This window comes from Xenopus laevis, chromosome 9_10L, assembly GCF_017654675.1.
Source record: "Xenopus laevis strain J_2021 chromosome 9_10L, Xenopus_laevis_v10.1, whole genome shotgun sequence".
NCBI classification, from domain to species: domain Eukaryota; kingdom Metazoa; phylum Chordata; class Amphibia; order Anura; family Pipidae; genus Xenopus; species Xenopus laevis.
Window position 1 is genome coordinate 75,436,916 of NC_054387.1, and position 18,282 is coordinate 75,455,197.

Consider the following 18,282-nt stretch of genomic DNA (forward strand, 5'->3'; position numbering starts at 1 on the left):
TTTTAAAATGCTGGAAGTTGTACGTCATTAACAAATAAAGGGTCATAAGTTATTATACACCATTACAGGCAACGACTATATCAGGGCCCCAGGTAGCCATCCCTATTTGTAAACTTATAAAGACAGTTATAAATGTTTCTTTGGGAATATTCCTCACTGGCAATACAGCGACAGGGTGCCAAAACACTGCTTCATGCCCTCCTGTGCAAGAGATTGTAGAGATTGTAGAAATGCATGAAGAATAAACTCACTCATCATTCAATGAGACACAGCACTCCCCCCAGCCTAGTGCCATGCAATAATCTGGGAATAGATTTTTTCTGACAGCCCTTGAATAATCTGTGCCTCTGGTTTCCCATTATTGATGTCATAGAGGCTTTTTGTCACCTTGGTATTGCCTTTCCCAGCTGCTTCCTGTGATGTGAGAGCAGTGTGCCCTCCCTCTAATGACATTCAGTATCATTCCGATGCACAGCTGGTAATGAGGCTCCCATACAGAGAATCACAAACGGGCACAACTCCAGCAACATGTGTTTCCCCTATTCTGGAAAGCAACATGCAGCCTAGCAGCACCAACTCAAAGTGACAGCTGTTCTTCCAGCCTGCTGTTTAATGTGGCTTCTTAACTTGGCCTTTCCAGCATAATGAACAGTGAAACTCTGCTTTGCAAGAGAATGGTTCTGTATCGAGCCAGTCTGATCAAACTGCAGGGTTGCACTGCTTATCCCTATGTAATGAATGCAAAGGTGGCAAAACGAGCACTCAGGCACCCAGTCATTCACCGGCCCCACATCAAAAATGGATGAATTGGCACTTACATGTGTAATTTTCCACTCATTGGTTGAGAGAGAAGTGTAAAATACACAGAAATGCAACAGAAAATGAGTGAGTGCATAGGCCATTGTGTGTTCTGTCACGTGGAATACTACCGTATATACTCGAGTATAAGCCGACCCGAGTATAAGCTGAGGTACCTAATTTTACCTACGAAAACTGGGAAAATGTATTGACTCGAGTATAAGCCGAGGGTGAGTGGGTTAAAGAAAACTGGTACATTTCACAAGTCTAAGCCAAGGCAGTTTGTCAGCAATGGAGAATGGGTTGAAGTCTCTTGTACACACACATAACACATATTTATGGTGCCTCAGTCTAGCTATGTATATCCATCAGTGAAGAGATAGTGTGTGCCATACAGGAGCAGCAGTAATTAGGCATGGTACATGGCTCCTAACAATGGAGGCTTTCAAGAAAGAAAGGCTGGAAACACTTGGGGGTGCCAAACGTTAGGCATCCCCAAGTGATTGTAGCGACATACAGGGGCAGCAGTCATTACCGTAGGCATGGTACACAGCTCCTAACACAAAATGGAGGCTTTAAATGAGAAGGAATGGCTGGAGACACTTGGGGGTGCCAAACGTTAGGCACCCCCAAGTGATTGTAGCGACTTACCAAAACCCCAGGACCTATAGGAGTGAGCACCACGGAGAAAGCTACGGTACTTCTGTCTTCGCGCAGCTGCGCATTTCCCTGTACTGGCGCATGCGCATTTGAACAAAAAAGCCGACTTTACAGTTAAAGTTCGGCTTTTCGTTCTAATGCGCATGCGCAGCTGCGTGAAGACGGAAGTACCGGTAACTTTCTCCGTGCTGCTCACTCCTATAGTAAATCGCTACAATCACTTAGGGGTGCCTAACGTTTGGCACCCCCAAGTGTCTCCAGCCTTTCCGTCTCATTTAAAGCCTCCATATTGTGTTAGGAGCTGTGTACCATGCCTACGGTAATTACTGCTGCCCCTGTATGTCACGTCACAGCTCCATTCACACACCATTTGTTCTCCTGAAGCGCAGCCTTTCGGTTTTGCGTACTGACTCGAGTATAAGCCGAGGTACAGTTTTTCAGCACATTTTTGGTGCTGAAAAACTCGGCTTATACTCGAGTATATACGGTAAGATGTGTGATGGTAGCCAGTTATATAAAACCAGTCCCCAAAGTAAAAATCTGGCAATGCACTTCATACATGTAGTTCCACCTCCTTTCATCATTCATTCATTCAGCTCAATGGGTAGCATTGCTGTCAGGCCACTGCATTGAATTGGTATGTTCTGCCCATGTAGATTTCCTCCCGGTACTTTGTTTTCATTACACATACAGGCAGGTTAACTGATTACTGATATAGTATAATAATATTTTGGCAAAAATGCAAACCTCCACATTGAAAAGGCTTTAAACCTTCCAAAAACCATCCCATTGTCGAGCTTCTATTAACATGAAAGGAGAAGGAAAGTATAAATCACTAGATGGTGCCAAATGCTAGGCATCCCCCAGTGATTCATTTACCTGTTACCCCGGGCAGGTGCTTCTGCTAGCTGAAAACTGCACCGTCCTGGGGTACGTCTAAACATGCTCCACAAAGTGATTGTCTTCTTCTTCCGTGGCTAATTGCCTGTAAAAATAGCTCTATGTACAGAATGATGGTTCTAGTGACAGAAAAGGTTGTGCACTTTATATTATGGTTTATTTAAAGGGGTGGTTCACCTTTCGGTTAACTTTTAGTATGCTATAGAATGTCCATTTCTAAGCAACTTTTCAATTGACATTCATTTTTTTTATTTTTTATTTATGGTTTTTGAATTATTTTCCTTCTTCCGCTGACTCTTTCTAGCTATCAAATCGGGATCATGGACCCCGTCAAAACCCCCATAAAGCTACAAATGTATTGTTATTGCTACTTTTTATTACTCATCTTTTTATTCAGGCCCTCTCCTATCCATTTTCCAGTCTCTTATTCAAATCAGTGCATGGTTGCTAGTGTAACTTGGACCCTAGCAACCAGATTTCTGAAAGTGCAACCTGAAGCTGCTGAATAAAAAAGACATATCTCAAAAACTACAAATAATAAAAAAATTAAAACTAATTGCAAATTGTCTTAGATTATTGTTCTCTACATCATACTAAAAGTTAACTTAAAGGTGAACAACCCCTTTAAGGAAATATAAATGGGGGTTGCCAAAGGTTAGGCACCGCCCAGTAATTATAATCACTTAACTGATCCCCTGGGTCTGTGCCCCTCCTCTCACCTGATTAGTGTGTCTCTGTTCAGCAGCACAAGGAAAAGGAGGAGCCAGAAGGAGAAATGTACATCCTGGCAGCATTAAAGGACCAGTAACATAAAAAAAACTCATTAGTATACATCGAAAAAAAAAACACCAAGGCAAATTAAAGTTTAAAATTGCAAAGTCTTTATTAAGAAATAACTTCCCGAAACTCCGCTTGCGCGCCTCTTCAGAAAGTGATGAGGAGAAATTTAGAGCCACACAATGGATCGTCGCCATGTCGCCTTTTCTGAAGAAGCGCAGAAGCGGAGTTTCGATAAGTTATTTCTTAATAAAGGCTTTGCAATTTTAAAGTTTAATTTGTCATGGTGCTTTAGTTTTCTATGTATACTAACGAATTTTTTAAAAAAACATTTTTGATGTTATTGGTCCTTTAAGCATGTGGCTATCTATTCCCTGACAAATATTTGTGCAAACCCTCTTCTGGAGTTATTCTCCACAGACAGTGAAAAGCCCAATTCATATTGTTTCTCTATAAGGGACCCTCTATGAAAATTTTTGCAAACCTGCCAGCAGATTCTTTTTCTCCTCATGGGGGTCCTCAATCCATTGAGCAAACCCTCATTCATAATTGTTTTTCCACATGGGGTGCCACATCATTGACCTAACTTTGTAAAAACCACTTTCCAGAGCCATTCTCCACACACAGCTCTTGTGCAAATATACTGATAGGCCTATTTATTCACATAGGACCCTCCATCCACTAACCCCTTTTGAGCAGTGTGAGCTGTTTGTGTGGGAATAGGGTTAGCCTGTGTGTGGGGAGGCGAGGGTTAAATATAATTGCAGTTTTTCCATGATATGTGTTCTACTCTCCTTGACACTTGAAAGATCAGACTGCAGGGAGTCAAAATGGAGCAGATTTTCTATCGTACGCGAGAGCTTAAATTATAAAAGCTTAGCAGGGCACAATGCATTGTGGGGGATGTTGTTTCCTTGTAGCAGAGAATATAAACCATTAGGAGTGGTTGCTATTAGCAACAATGATCACCTGCCCAGTCCCTCTTACCCTGCTCATGATTCAAACTAAGGCATTTTAATGAAAAAAGGTACATTTCATTAAAATCAATATTTAAACTTGTAAATTCAACATGAACCAGAAAACTTTATTGAGACTTTATCTGTAACGTTGTTATGCTGAATATTTATATTTATCTTGATATCTGGAATCCTACGGTTTGAAAAATCTTGAATGGAATTGTAGTGGAAAGATATTTGTGGATTGATGTGTTCTTAGTATCTGACATATTTTGGTTAAGTGGGTCACTGGGCAAACCTTTTAAAGTTATAAGGTATTTGCACCATCTTAACCAATTAATAGTCATTGTTTCCACACAAAAACTTAAAAATACAGGATGTTAAAAGGTATTCCTGTGGCAGTTATGCAAATATTGTATGTATGCCTCCTTAAGAGCCCTCTGCCTTCTGTATCAGTTAGTATTTGTATGTTATTTGTACACTTGTTGTATACACCCCTATATTGTGCAGTACTGCAGAACATAAATACTAGGGATGCACTGAATCCAGGCTTCGGTTCGGGATTCAGGCAGGATTCGGATTCGGCCGAATCCTTCTTCCCGGCCGAACCGAATCCGAATCCTAATCTGCATATGCAAATTAGGGACGGGGTGGGAAATTGCATGACTTTTTGTCACACAACAAGGAAGTAAAAAATGTTTTCCCCTTCCTACCCCTAATTTGCATATGCGTATGCAAATTAGGATTCGGATTCAGTTCTGTATTCGGCCAAATCTTTTGCGATGGATTCGGGGGTTCGACCGAATCCAAAATAGTGGATTCGGTGCATCCCTAATAAATACTCTTCTTTTAAACTTTGCTGGTTTTTAAAACATCTAAAGCCTTGGCCAGCTGCTTTGTTAGACTTTATTGTTTTGGGAAAGAGTATGATATACTACTAAAGCTTGATGAATAAAGGGAATGAATATTTCATTGGCCACAAGTATATTCTGTTACCATGAAGGTTGTATGCTGTGTCTGCATCTGTTGTGCACAGAAAACCTCGTGTCCAGGGATATATTAACAAGATTAGTGGTGCAGACTTTGTTCCTAGCCTGAAAATTCAAGATTAAAGAGACCAAGAAGGTGGAGGTGGTTTGTGAAGGTACAATTTATTTTTCTTTTTACTTTGAATCTGTTCTCTTCTATGAGAACAGAACAGGGGGCTCTGCAGTATTATGCAGGTGCTACTGGCACAGTGTTAAATTATGGTAGCTTCACCCATTTAAAGATATATGTTCTGTTTCTGATGTGGAAGTGTGTCCAATAGTGCTATTCACCGTCATTCTTGCAGAACAGTGCCAAGGGCATGGGGAGGAAAGATATCCTATGAGCTAGAAAGCTATTGTATCTTGATGAATAAGATAGAATTTCACATCTTCATCCAGGAAATTTGTTGGATAATAACCCATAATTTGAGAGCACAATCCAGTTCAGTGAAAGGTTAGGAGGGGCAGGTAATGACTCCCCGTGTTATATTAACCAGAGAGGATGACTGGAGCATTAAAATAGACACGAGTGTTGAATCCATATTGGACCAATATCAAAAAAAGTTTAATAATATGGAATTGGTGATTTTCTTGCTGCATTTGTTATTGTAGGTAACACTTGCAGCAAACTGCATACTCGTGTTACACATGTAATTATGCAATGTTGTGGAAGATATTATAAATTATTAACATGTTTGGTGGCATTCTAATTGTCAAAGGGTGCCCACTTATTATGCTTGCTCATTACATCTTGCTGTCCATATGTAGTTAAAAAAAGAGGGTCTGACCACTGGCAGGACTTTTTTGTATAAATGTGTAAACATATAAGCAACCTTAGCTAGATAGTAACACATCTGACTATACATGTGCCATCATTGTTTAACCTTTTTCCTGTGGGGTTCATTTGATCTTGATAAACTATATGTTACAGTAAATGCACAGAACAGATTAAAGAATAACCTAGAAATGTAAATTCCATTGTTGTTGTCAGATCATGATCTATAAGGAGTAAAGAGTTAAATGTCACATGGTATAACTAAATAAATTACATCATTGCCCATTGACTGGATACAATTGTGGAGACACTGTTATCCCCCCCCCAATTTCCCTATTTGAAAGAAATATTAAACTAATTAAATTAATGGTATTTTAATTAGTGTTTTCTGTTACTTAAAAAGCATAAACTGTATATTTTAATGCTGAAATGGGCATGTTTTCTTTGTCTTGCCAAACTTTCTTATTTTAATCATTGCCTTCTTTTAAGGCACAATTTCATTTTAGAATGGGACCCAGTATAAGCATGAGACTTTTAATTACTTCAGTGTATGAAGCAAAATGATGGTAACAAATAAATAACACAAGGGCAAATTAAATGGCCAAATTATGCAATGATATAAACAATGGGTTTCATATAGGAGCTTGTGGTCTGAAAATTCTGGTATAGCAAAAGCTAGAATTTCAGACATAAATCATAGCAGAACTGCCTCTTTGAACATATAATGCAAAGAAACAGAAACTCACTTCCCTCAAGTGAAGTAGTCAGAAATGATTGCAGGTAGATCAAGGGATATTCCACCTTTTATTTTATGCTAGTTTTCTAATTTATTTACCATCACAATTGAACATCCAGAACTTTGTGGCTGGTAATTTGAAATTACTAAATAAAATATCTCACATCCCAACTGAAAGTGAGCATTTTTGCATGAAGGTCCATTTGTCAGTTCATTAAACATTACAAACAGTAAGATGATTAGGGACATTGACCGCTGCAGTTTTCTGCCCTGTGTGGCACGGGCCAAAAAGAGCCTTTTGCAATGTAAGACACTTGGGGGCACGTTTACTAAAACTTGAGTTGATCAAATCCAACCAAACTCCCTTCCATGATTTGAACTCATTTATCAATCATTTTTCTTGAAAAAAAACGAAGTGGCAAAACGTTACAACAAAATCAAACATCAATTCGTATCGTACCAATTGTCGCCCGAGCTGAATAATCTTTCCGAGTTGCAGCTGGAGGTAGGAAGGGGTTTGTTAATAACAATGGACTACTGAAGTGTGTACACTGTGCTCAAAAATGTCAGGGACTAGAACAGGGATCCCCAACCTTTTGAACCTGTGAGCAACATTCAGAAGTAAAAGGAGTTGGGGAGCAACACATGCATGAAAAATGTTCTTAGGGTGCCAAATAAGTGCTGTAATGGGTCATTTGGTAGCCCCTATGTGGATTGTCAACCTATATTGAGGCTCTGTTTGGCAGTACATCTGTTTCTTATACAACCAAAACTTGTCTCCAAGCCTGGAATTCAAAAATAATCACCTGCTTTGAGGCCACTGGGAGCAACATCCAAGGGGTTGGAGAGCAACATGTTGCTCAAGAGATACTGGTTGGGGATCACTGGACTAGAATGTGTCTTTACTTTAAAGTTTAACAGTTTAGTGTTCAACAAATATGTATACATATTTTATTATAATAATAGATGAAAAGTAAGTTAGGCACAAACCCTGTCAGTGAATATATGTTGAAAAAGGGTGGTATACAGCTCATTTAAGATATACTAGATTTCTGGGCCTGTGTGTAGGGAATTAGTAATGTGCAGGTCTGGAAAAACCTGTCCTGCACCTGACCATTACCCATGAAACCTTAACCACTCCGTACACTACATCTGCACATGTCCCTGGTTCCATACAGGGAATTTTCAGAAGCAGTAGAGTAGCAGTAGAGTAGCAGGAGTGTATTTCCCCAGTCTGACCTGCATTTGCAATTGTAGCCCACATTTCAACCCGAACCCACTGACCCACAAGTTCTAGGGTCAACCCACGTATCATAGGAAATTAATTATTTTGCCTTTCCAGGAAAGTCCAAAAGGGTGTAACTATGCTACATTAGGAGTCCTAAGGCAGTGTTTATCCATAATAAAAGGTAATTTAGAAGTTAATATTAGAGACTGTTATTTTGGGTACAGCAAATTATACATACTTCCTTGGCTTTTACCATAGATATAAGCCTAGACAATGACAAGGAAATTAAATTATAAATTCTGTCCCCCAGCCATTGAAAAATATAAAACAGGGACCCTATGAATGAGGACTAGTTAGAAAATGGATTTGATCCCAGGTGTTCTAGGTGCGCTAGGGCCATGTGTTAATTATGTTTATATTACATACATTTATTATTTATATTATCTGGATCAACTGGCAGTTAGGCAGGTTAATAAAAGTAAAACGGTTGAACTTGATGGGCGTGTGTCTTTTTTCAACCTAACTTACTATGTTACTTTGTATTACAATTAACTGCACAACCTACCATTGCTCCCCCCAAAAATGCTTTGTCAGAACTGATAATGATTGCTATAATAAATAAAAAACCATGATATAGAACAACATAAAGGGCTAGGCCACATTTAATTAAAAGTATGAGAAGTGCCAGTGTCTAGTTTGACAAGACCCTTCCTGTTCCATATATATATATATATATATAATATATATCTACATTTGTGACTTTGCCGCTGCCTGTTTACAGTACTAACACTATGAATAAATAATAGTAGATTTTGTTTCTGATCACCCAAGGACATGTATAATTCATCAAAGAAAATCAGTCTTGTATATCTAATGCTACAAAGCAGAGCTGTGAAGCTAAAGTCAGATAGTAGACATCTTTCCATGTTTCCTGTCTCATTATTAGACTAAATGCTTTTCACAACTCAGTGATAAAATACTGAAATGTTACAGAACTTTTTTTCAGTGCCAGAAGACATCCCTCATGCTCTCTTTTTTTAAATTTGGAAATGCAACAATATAGCTTCATAGAAACCACAGAGGGCTGTGGGTGAAGTCAGGTAGGAGCATAACTACAGGGTGTGAGAACACAACAGGGCCATTCTGGCTTCTGAAGCACCAGCGCCTGTCTACCTTTACCCCTACATTGATTACCTGTCCCCCTGCTGCAGAGAGAGGGTTGCTGCTGTGTTCTCCCTTATTAAAATATCCAAACTTCTCACCACCCATGTGCTGCGTCAAATCAAGTGTATCCAATTATTTGGCCCCCAGGTCAAGGACTGGTTTATAATGGGGGTCTATACATATCTCTTGGGACAGGACCCAATCAAAGCCTAACCATTTTCTAACCTGCCTGAAAGATGCCTGACTGGTTTTCATCTATGCACAGGTCAGTAAGTTGTTGACTTTGTTATCAGCCTGTGAATGGTATGGGCAGTGTAGTTAAAAGTTCCAAGTAATTAACAATAATATTGGGAGTGAAGTCACCTCTTCAGTTACATTGGTTACATGCTACGTGAGAAGTTAATGGTATGACTAGCTTTATTTATTCTCACCTCACTTCATGGCAAACTATCCCTGTAAACCTGCTAATTCAGAGACACCCTCAAGGTTAAAGTAAACAGATATTTTTCCCATAGAAAAGAACACATAAGAATGTTTGCATGCATGTGTTGTCTGGCAGTTCCAGGATGCATTTGGTGTCACCAAAAATGTATATCCAGTGATGTTGATGTTGAGTGCTGGGGCTAACAAGTTCCAGTGTTTGCTGCACAGAGGTTCGTTTGACTCAGGTTGAATTACATCCCTCTGTGGTGCCTGGTTCAAAAGCATACTACCAGCTTTTGCCATTGGCATTCACTGTTTGACTGAGGTCTATGCTTGTAATTTAAGAGGTCACCTAAAAATAACTTACCATATTTATTCAAGAGTATTATAGCATTCATTATTACTTTTTTGTTATTTTTGAAGGCCTTCTATTTGATTACGGTCTTTTGTGTGATTTGACAGGTTGCTCTGCAAAAAAACGAAAACAGTATGGCAGCAGCCTTTCATCGAAATCCATGTAATTATGTAGATAAATATAATGTATGCCAGAAAATGAAACCAGGAGATCCAATCTTGTGTCTCTATTATTAAAGGAGATGGAAAGCTATGGAGGCATTTTATTGCCAATAGATTAGCTGCAATAGTGCAAGCTAGAATGCTATATTTATTCTGCAGAATGTTTTACCATACCTGAGTAAAAAGCTCTAGAAACTCTCTGTTTGTTTAGGATAGGAGCTGCAGTATCAACATGGTGTGACATCACTTCCTGCCTGAGTCTCTCCCTGCTCTGGGCTCAGATTACAGTAGAAAAGGGAGGGGGGTGGGGAAGAGGAGCAAACTGAGCATGCTCTTGCCCAGGGCAATGAGGTTTAAGCTGAAGGCAGGAAGTCTGATACAGAAGCCCATGAGTACACAATAGAAGGAAATAAATGCAGTGTTTCTTTTGACAGGGGACTCAGAGCAGCATTACTTTGGGGGTTTACTGGTATATTTAGATGGACCTTTCTGATAAGGCTTACTTAATTTTAACCTTTCCTTCTCCTTTAAGTTACATTTACTCGGTTTTTAACTTCCATTTTCTTGCATAATGATAAAATAGTGTTTGGTTGGCAAATCAGATAATGAAAGCCATCTTAACTCTGCTCTTAGTGTAAAAAAGATTGTTCAGAAAAAAAGATCAGACTCACAACCAATTAGCTTGACATTAATCTGTCCGAGTAATAATGTAGTGGGGCTGTCATGGATTGAAGAGATTACAAAAGTAGACTCTCCAATGACATCCAGTTCGAGGTAACACATGTTATCCCGTCCACTGCCAGGCTGCGGTCTATCAGTATGAGAGATACTATGCTGTCTCAGTAGAAAAGGATCAATAAATGAAAAACATTTCCCAGTGCCAAGAAGCTAAGAGTTCTTCCTATTATTGGAAAGAAATCCATTTAGAAGTAAAGAGAGAAGCCAAGCATCCCACCACTAATGTAAGTTAATTCTTTTCTTCTTAACTACCTTAACTGTCAGGGCAATTTGTTTTATAATAGGATGAGGCTGGAAGCATTTTGAGAGGTGCTGATGGTCTGACACCTTCACAAGTCTTACGGGGCTTGTAAAATTACTGTGAATATAAGGTGTGAGGAGTGTTTTAAGGTATTGATCTCTAGAAGATGATGCTACAGTTTGATAGTCACTTTGATTTGTTGCCCTCATTGGACATGAGAGCATTTCCACAAAAGTATGGCCTCAGACAACGGGCAAGCACTTTAAAGGGTACATGATGTGTTATCACTTATTTTCACTGACTTATGGGAGAAAATTGCTTTTGTAACGAAAGGAAAAACAGGTGTAGAGGTGATGCCTTTAATGGCTAACTGTGAGCTTTATACTTTTAGAGACTCTTGTACAAAAATCTGCATATGGAAAACTGTACTATTTAAAGTAACATTTCCACAATTTATTATGATATCAGACTTATTTATAGAAAACAACACTTGCAGTTACATACAGGTATATATAATAATTATTTGGGAACTGTATTGCTTATTTATAGCGAGGCCTATACTCCTTCATAAACATGACAATATTTTGCTGGCCCTTTGTGTGATATAGTAATATTGCTGGATACAATTAAGTCCAAACATAGTACTCAGTTTAGAACTCTCGATCATACATAATTAATGTAAAGCTCTCACACCAACAGACTGATGGACAAAGAGTATACAAGGGAACCCTTACATTCTATGGCCCTTTCTGTTGTTTCGATTGTTTGTGCAAAGATCAAAAATGATCTGAAAGAAATGAATAGAAGAGCAGAAAGTTAAGAGAAGTCACAGCTCTTATTCACTTCTTTATCTGCTGATGTACCATTCACTGGCAAACTGGTGCCCTGTCAGATTAAATTTTAAAACCATCCCAAATTCTGAACTTACCGATATCAGTAGTGCATGTATATTGGTCAAGATTGTCAGTCTACAATTCACAAGGAAATAATTAATATTTGCAGGTAAATATTTGATTTGTTTGCTTTATGCATATATAATTAACATGTATTAAGAAACATTCCTTTAGATATTTGGACATATTTAGTCAACAGGAAAGAACCTACATGTATGAAAATGCTATAAGAGACACTGGTAACACGAGTGTATACAAAAGCACTGCCTACACTAACTACCGTATATACTCGAGTATAAGCCGACCCGAGTATAAGCCGAGGTACCTAATTTTACCTACGAAAACTGGGAAAATGTATTGACTCGAGTATAAGCCGAGGGTGAGTGGGTTAAAGAAAACTGGTACATTTCACAAGTCTAAGCCAAGGCAGTTTGTCAGCAATGGAGAATGGGTTGAAGTCTCTTGTACACACACATAACACATATTTATGGTGCCTCAGTCTAGCTATGTATATCCATCAGTGAAGAGATAGTGTGTGCCATACAGGGGCAGCAGTAATTAGGCATGGTACATGGCTCCTAACAAAAAATGGAGGCTTTCAAGAAAGAAAGGCTGGAAACACTTGGGGGTGCCAAACGTTAGGCATCCCCAAGTGATTGTAGCGACATACAGGGGCAGCAGTCATTACCGTAGGCATGGTACACAGCTCCTAACACAAAATGGAGGCTTTAAATGAGAAGGAATGGCTGGAGACACTTGGGGGTGCCAAACGTTAGGCACCCCCAAGTGATTGTAGCGACTTACCAAAACCCCAGGACCTATAGGAGTGAGCACCACGGAGAAAGCTACGGTACTTCTGTCTTCGCGCAGCTGCGCATTTCCCTGTACTGGCGCATGCGCATTTGAACAAAAAAGCCGACTTTACAGTTAAAGTTCGGCTTTTCGTTCTAATGCGCATGCGCAGCTGCGTGAAGACGGAAGTACCGGTAACTTTCTCCGTGCTGCTCACTCCTATAGTAAATCGCTACAATCACTTAGGGGTGCCTAACGTTTGGCACCCCCAAGTGTCTCCAGCCTTTCCGTCTCATTTAAAGCCTCCATATTGTGTTAGGAGCTGTGTACCATGCCTACGGTAATTACTGCTGCCCCTGTATGTCACGTCACAGCTCCATTCACACACCATTTGTTCTCCTGAAGCGCAGCCTTTCGGTTTTGCGTACTGACTCGAGTATAAGCCGAGGTACAGTTTTTCAGCACATTTTTGGTGCTGAAAAACTCGGCTTATACTCGAGTATATACGGTATATGCACAACTATAAAGAACTATTTCTAACACTTCAAATATTTCAGTGTTACGCAAATAAAAATATGGCAACAGGGCTGGGCCAAGAGGTACTAGCGCCCAAAGCAAGTGCCTCTTGCCTCCACTCGCTAGTGCTCACTATCCCAGTATCCCCTCACCCCTCACACCCATGCTGCTCTAATTACACCAGGAAATATCAGCCAATGAGAACTTAGGGCAGCGGGAGTAGAAGGTACCCCTAATTGTTTTTTTAAATTGTGTCCCCTCCCCCCTTAGTAGCACCCTAGGCATGTGCCTACTCTGCCTACCCCTAGTTTCCCTAGAGGAGCATGCACTGGGATACCTGTCAACATTGCAGAAAACATTTTTACCATGCAACATCCAAGTTGTCCCAGGCCATACCCACAATCTTCCAATAACCATGCCTACTTGCTAATGATAGGATTCTGATAATTGAGGTAATTTTCAATTCATTTTAAATCAGACCTAAAATCAGCAGTAAGCACAAGCCTAACAAAATGCTATTTTCTCTGTTTTTAGGAAGTCTTTCTTTGGGTTTTTCCTTTATAATCCGAATATGATTGGCCTTGAGTCCTTGGCAGACCCTTCGGATACATGGGACATAATTGACACCATTGGCAAAGGTACATATGGCAAAGTTTACAAAGTCAGCAACAAGAAAGATGGCAGCCTGGCAGCAGTGAAGATCTTGGATCCAGTCAGTGTAAGTAGGAATGGCAGTCGAATTATTACTACAGTAACACTGACATTTTAGGAAAACAAACAGACAATTATACTTCCCTACCAAAGTGCATGATAGGTACCCTTCAAGTTGAAAACTTACAAATAGTCTTACAACTAAATGCCCACTACACAGAAACCATTTTTTGGACATTGTGCATTACGCTATTGAAATGATGTTAGAAATTGTAAGGACATAAAGACGCAGTTATGTTATAACAAGTATGATTATTGGATGGGGCATTTCAGACTAGCAAAATGCTGTAAGCATTACATCTATTCAGCACCTATGTTACGTCCAGCTTAAAAATGGTAAACAATCTTAAATGGTAGTTGTTAAAATGTTAACAGTTACTTAACATGTTCACACAATTACATTGAAATTCTGCAGGAAAAACTTGCACTGCTTTTGTAAATGAGAACATTCTAGTGCCCCTCCTGACTAAAAAAATATTTTCAGTAGTTTTTTAAATGTTTCAAAACGAACTTACCTTTCTCCTGTGTTTCTTCTTCACATATCTAATGTAGTATTTGCCCACAGACATTTTGGGACCCTGTGAAGAGTATCCACCATGGCATGACAGGGGCCCTCATCCCACAGCCCCTCAATATAACTGTTCTAAATGCGCCCCAACCAAAGCCATGCCACAAGTCATACCAGGCTCAACAGTACAGTTGTTGTCTGCTGATCCAAGGTCTAACCATCTTTTCTCACCACGGCGCAAGTTTATAATATGGGGTTGCACTGCACTGGAGCCTAAGGGGGGCAGAGAACTGGTCATAGCAGGCACACAGACAGCATATTATGGTTTCCTTTTAATCAATGGAATCAGGTCTGTCTGTGCAAAAAAAGTAAATAAATAGATGTATTATTGATAATTCAGATAGTGTTTGTACACCTTTTCTACACACGGCCAATTGAATAAATTTGTGTCAGAAAAGGGGGGGGGTATATTTTCCCTTTGAAGAACAGTTAAAGGGCTAATAAACTAACTGATATGCAATCCTGCTGTATATAGTCTTTAGTTGTACTTAATTCTATGAAGTTATACTTTTTTGCATTTAATTTCACTGTAAAAAAAACCCCCTAAAAATAGAAACTATTATCAGAGTGTAATGATTCATTGCATTTACATTTTCTGCTACATTTATATCTGCTAAAAAGCAAAATGTTTAAAGGTAATCTCCGTGTATACTTTGTATTAATAAATGAATTTCAGGATATGAAAGGAAACGCACCATTAAACCCGCTGTAAAAACGTGGGCTAATCTGCTAAATAATAAATGGCTTTGTTGATTTGTATTTGCTCTAAATGAATCGGTAAAAATACACTGCTGATTTTAAAATAGTGTTTGGCATTTGTGAGTGAATTAGTGTTAATGTCATTGTTAGTTATCTGGTTTGTATAACCACTCCTACATTAGAACCATATCAAGTAAAAACCTGCCAAAGGCAGCTATATTTATTGTCGGATGCAAAGGTTGGTCTTATTGTCAAGTAAACATCAAGGAGCCTTCACGGCCCCAGATATTGGTAAATATTATGAGGCAGCTCATTTACAGCAAACTTTGTCTAGGAAATATGAAATTTACACAAATTTGAGCATTTTTTTACAATCATACCATCTTAGTAGCTTACTGCTTGCCCAAAAAATTAAGATTCCTTTATCTCACCTTTCAACTAATTTAATAATGTTTTTAGTAACCATTTGGAACCAGTGTAAGAAGTATAAATTATGTAGAGCAACTTCTCCCCTTACCCCAATTCTTGTTGACCCAGAGTTCCCTCTGGGACTGAAATGGTATCTTTAGTTGACCTGGGCTCTAATTAATATGACTAAAAAAAATGATTTCACCCACTGATGAAAAACCTTTATTATTATGTCAAGCTTTGAGATAAATGTAAATGGAATACAAATAAGATCATGGAGTACCTTCAGGAGGTCAAACATTTTATAATTACCAAATTAGGTGAAGCCTATGATAAGCTCTCTGACTCCATTTGAGAGAATTTGTGCCAGTTCACATCCATACAAGGGCCTGACCTCTCAGTTGCATAAAATGATTTATTTGTGGACCATTTCCCCAAACATAAGTATATGCTTTATAGGTGGATGGTACTTGAGGAGAATATATCAGTCTTAAAAAGGACCAAGAACTGGGATAATGCTTAAAGAATTGTGGTGTGTGCACAGCAAAAGCAAAGCTATATAAAGTCATGATGAAATGGTATCTCACACCTGACATGTTGGCAAAATCTTTCTCCGCATATCTCTCCATCATGCTGGAGAGGTTGCTCAGTTATAGCACAAGCCAGCCATATTACAACTGCATCTTGGTTAACAATCACCACCAGATGGAAATTTTAAACAGTCCCACTGTCTCTGAAGTCATCTCTAGAGTTAAAAGTAGTACAAGTTTTGAGAAAATGACAGACCATATCACTAACACTTACCAATATATGGTTAAAATGGAATGCTTACTTCAAGTCCTTTAGGGAAAACTGAAATAATGAATGCTGACCAACTTACACTAAGTACACAGATTTCATTCTCCTCTATGGCCAGAGATGCTGGATTTAGTTAGATTTTACCAAGACTCTGTATTTTGTATCAGGGGTCTATTTGCAGCTGTTATTTCATATGACTGTTATACGTTTAACACAAGACTGTGTGTAATTTTAATTTTGGTACTAATTTCTTCTTTTAAAGCTATAATGTTACAATAGGAATATATGTTTATACAAAATTGTACATCTTCTGTGTTCTTCTTTCTTCCTGTAAGTTTCCACATTAGAAGTGGTTGGGCTCCACAAACAGAATGCCACAGTTTCTGGGAGCCCAGTCACAGAGCACAAGTGATAAGTTATGTGTACTGCAGGTCCCACTGGTTTCAAGCAATCCAACACATCAAAATAGCAGACCTATTTGCTCTATTGTTGCATTTCCAAGACAGAGGAGTTTTAGGCAGTCATGGTGGCTGCAATGTGGCTCTCCAATGCTATGACTACAGCACTCACTGCCATTAGTGATGGGTGAATTTGTCCTGAGTTTTCCGTGGAAAATTTGCGAAACGCAGTGAATTCAATGGCCGTCAAAATTATTTTGACGCCTGTGAAATTTTTACATGCGCGCCTATATTGTCCAAATGCATTAAAGTCAATGGGCGTCTGAATAATTTTGAGGTGAGACACAGCTTTTCTGACATGTGGCCAAATTTTTGTGATGCGCCGCATTTTTTTACCACAGTTATGCAAATTTATTCGCTGACGGTGAAACGTGCCTGAAGAATTTATTCGCCCATCACTAACTGACATTAATTAGTCATGAATCACTAGATCCCAGGTGTCAGTAAATTTGTTGCTAAATTATAAAGTAGGCATACGGGCATTGTGTTTTTGTAGTGTAATAATGTAATTTATTGTCCTTGTTCTGTGCCATTCTCTGCCCCATCCCACCTCATTCCTTCATCTTTGGACTCCTGATGTCTCAGTGAGGCTGCCAAGCATATTATTATTATTCCCATATACCATCATTATATGTGAACTTAGTATTAGGGAAAAATTGATGTGGCCAGTTTGGATTCATCTTGCTGGTGTGACCTATTGTTTGTTCAGTGTTTGCACTATGGAAAGCAATTTGTGACATTTGGTGCCATTTTCAGACAAATGTCGGCCCATGGAGATGGTTATGCTGTGAGCTAATATCTTATACAACGAAAAAACTTTCATATGTTTTAGGGAAATAATTTAGAAATATTTCTGATTATTTTTTTGTACTTTCAGGATTTGGATGAAGAAATTGAGGCAGAATACAACATACTGCGGTCACTTCCAAACCATCCGAATGTTGTCATGTTTTATGGAATGTTTTACAAAGCTGATCAATATGTTGGAGGGCAGCTATGGCTGGTTCTTGAGGTAAGGGGTCACAAATAGTCAGGCAAGTATTATTAAAAAACAAAGTCAAAAAACATAATTTGTCTATATTAAATTAGAACAGACAGGCAAAACCTTTCCCCTCTGGTTCCACTTAAAGGAGACCTGTCAACCAAAGAAAATATTCCAAATCCTATTTTATAATGTTAGTCAAGCAAGATGAACTTTAATTACACTGTAAAAATTATTTGAATCTTGTTTCCTTCAGTCTGGGAATTCATAATTATAGCAAGGAGGCAGGAGCCGTTTTGTGGACACTGTTATTAAGACAAGCCTTGCATCATCTCAGCGTCTTGTTTGTGCACCAGAATGGGGGGGCTGAAGTCCATCCCCATGTACTGGTTACACAATTAAATGGTTAATAGAACAGGGGAATGTGTGGAGAGCAGTGACATCTAGGAAGTGCTGAATGGAAAGTGAAAGTAATTGCCTGCCCCACCTCTATGCCTAAGGCATAGAGGAGGGGCAG

General features: G+C 39.0%; 1 protein-coding gene across 1 annotated transcript in view; it reads left to right on the forward strand.

Annotated features, from left to right (window-relative positions):
- The first annotated feature begins 11,106 nt into the window (after positions 1–11,106).
- myo3b.L (myosin 3b L homeolog) overlaps positions 11,107–18,282 on the forward strand; it is a 143,202-nt gene continuing 136,026 nt past the window's right edge. The window contains exons 1-3 of the mRNA XM_041576285.1: positions 11,107–11,174; positions 13,676–13,859; positions 17,661–17,795. Of these exons, the coding sequence (XP_041432219.1) occupies positions 11,107–11,174; positions 13,676–13,859; positions 17,661–17,795 (387 nt within the window). The remainder of the gene's footprint in view (positions 11,175–13,675; positions 13,860–17,660; positions 17,796–18,282) is intronic.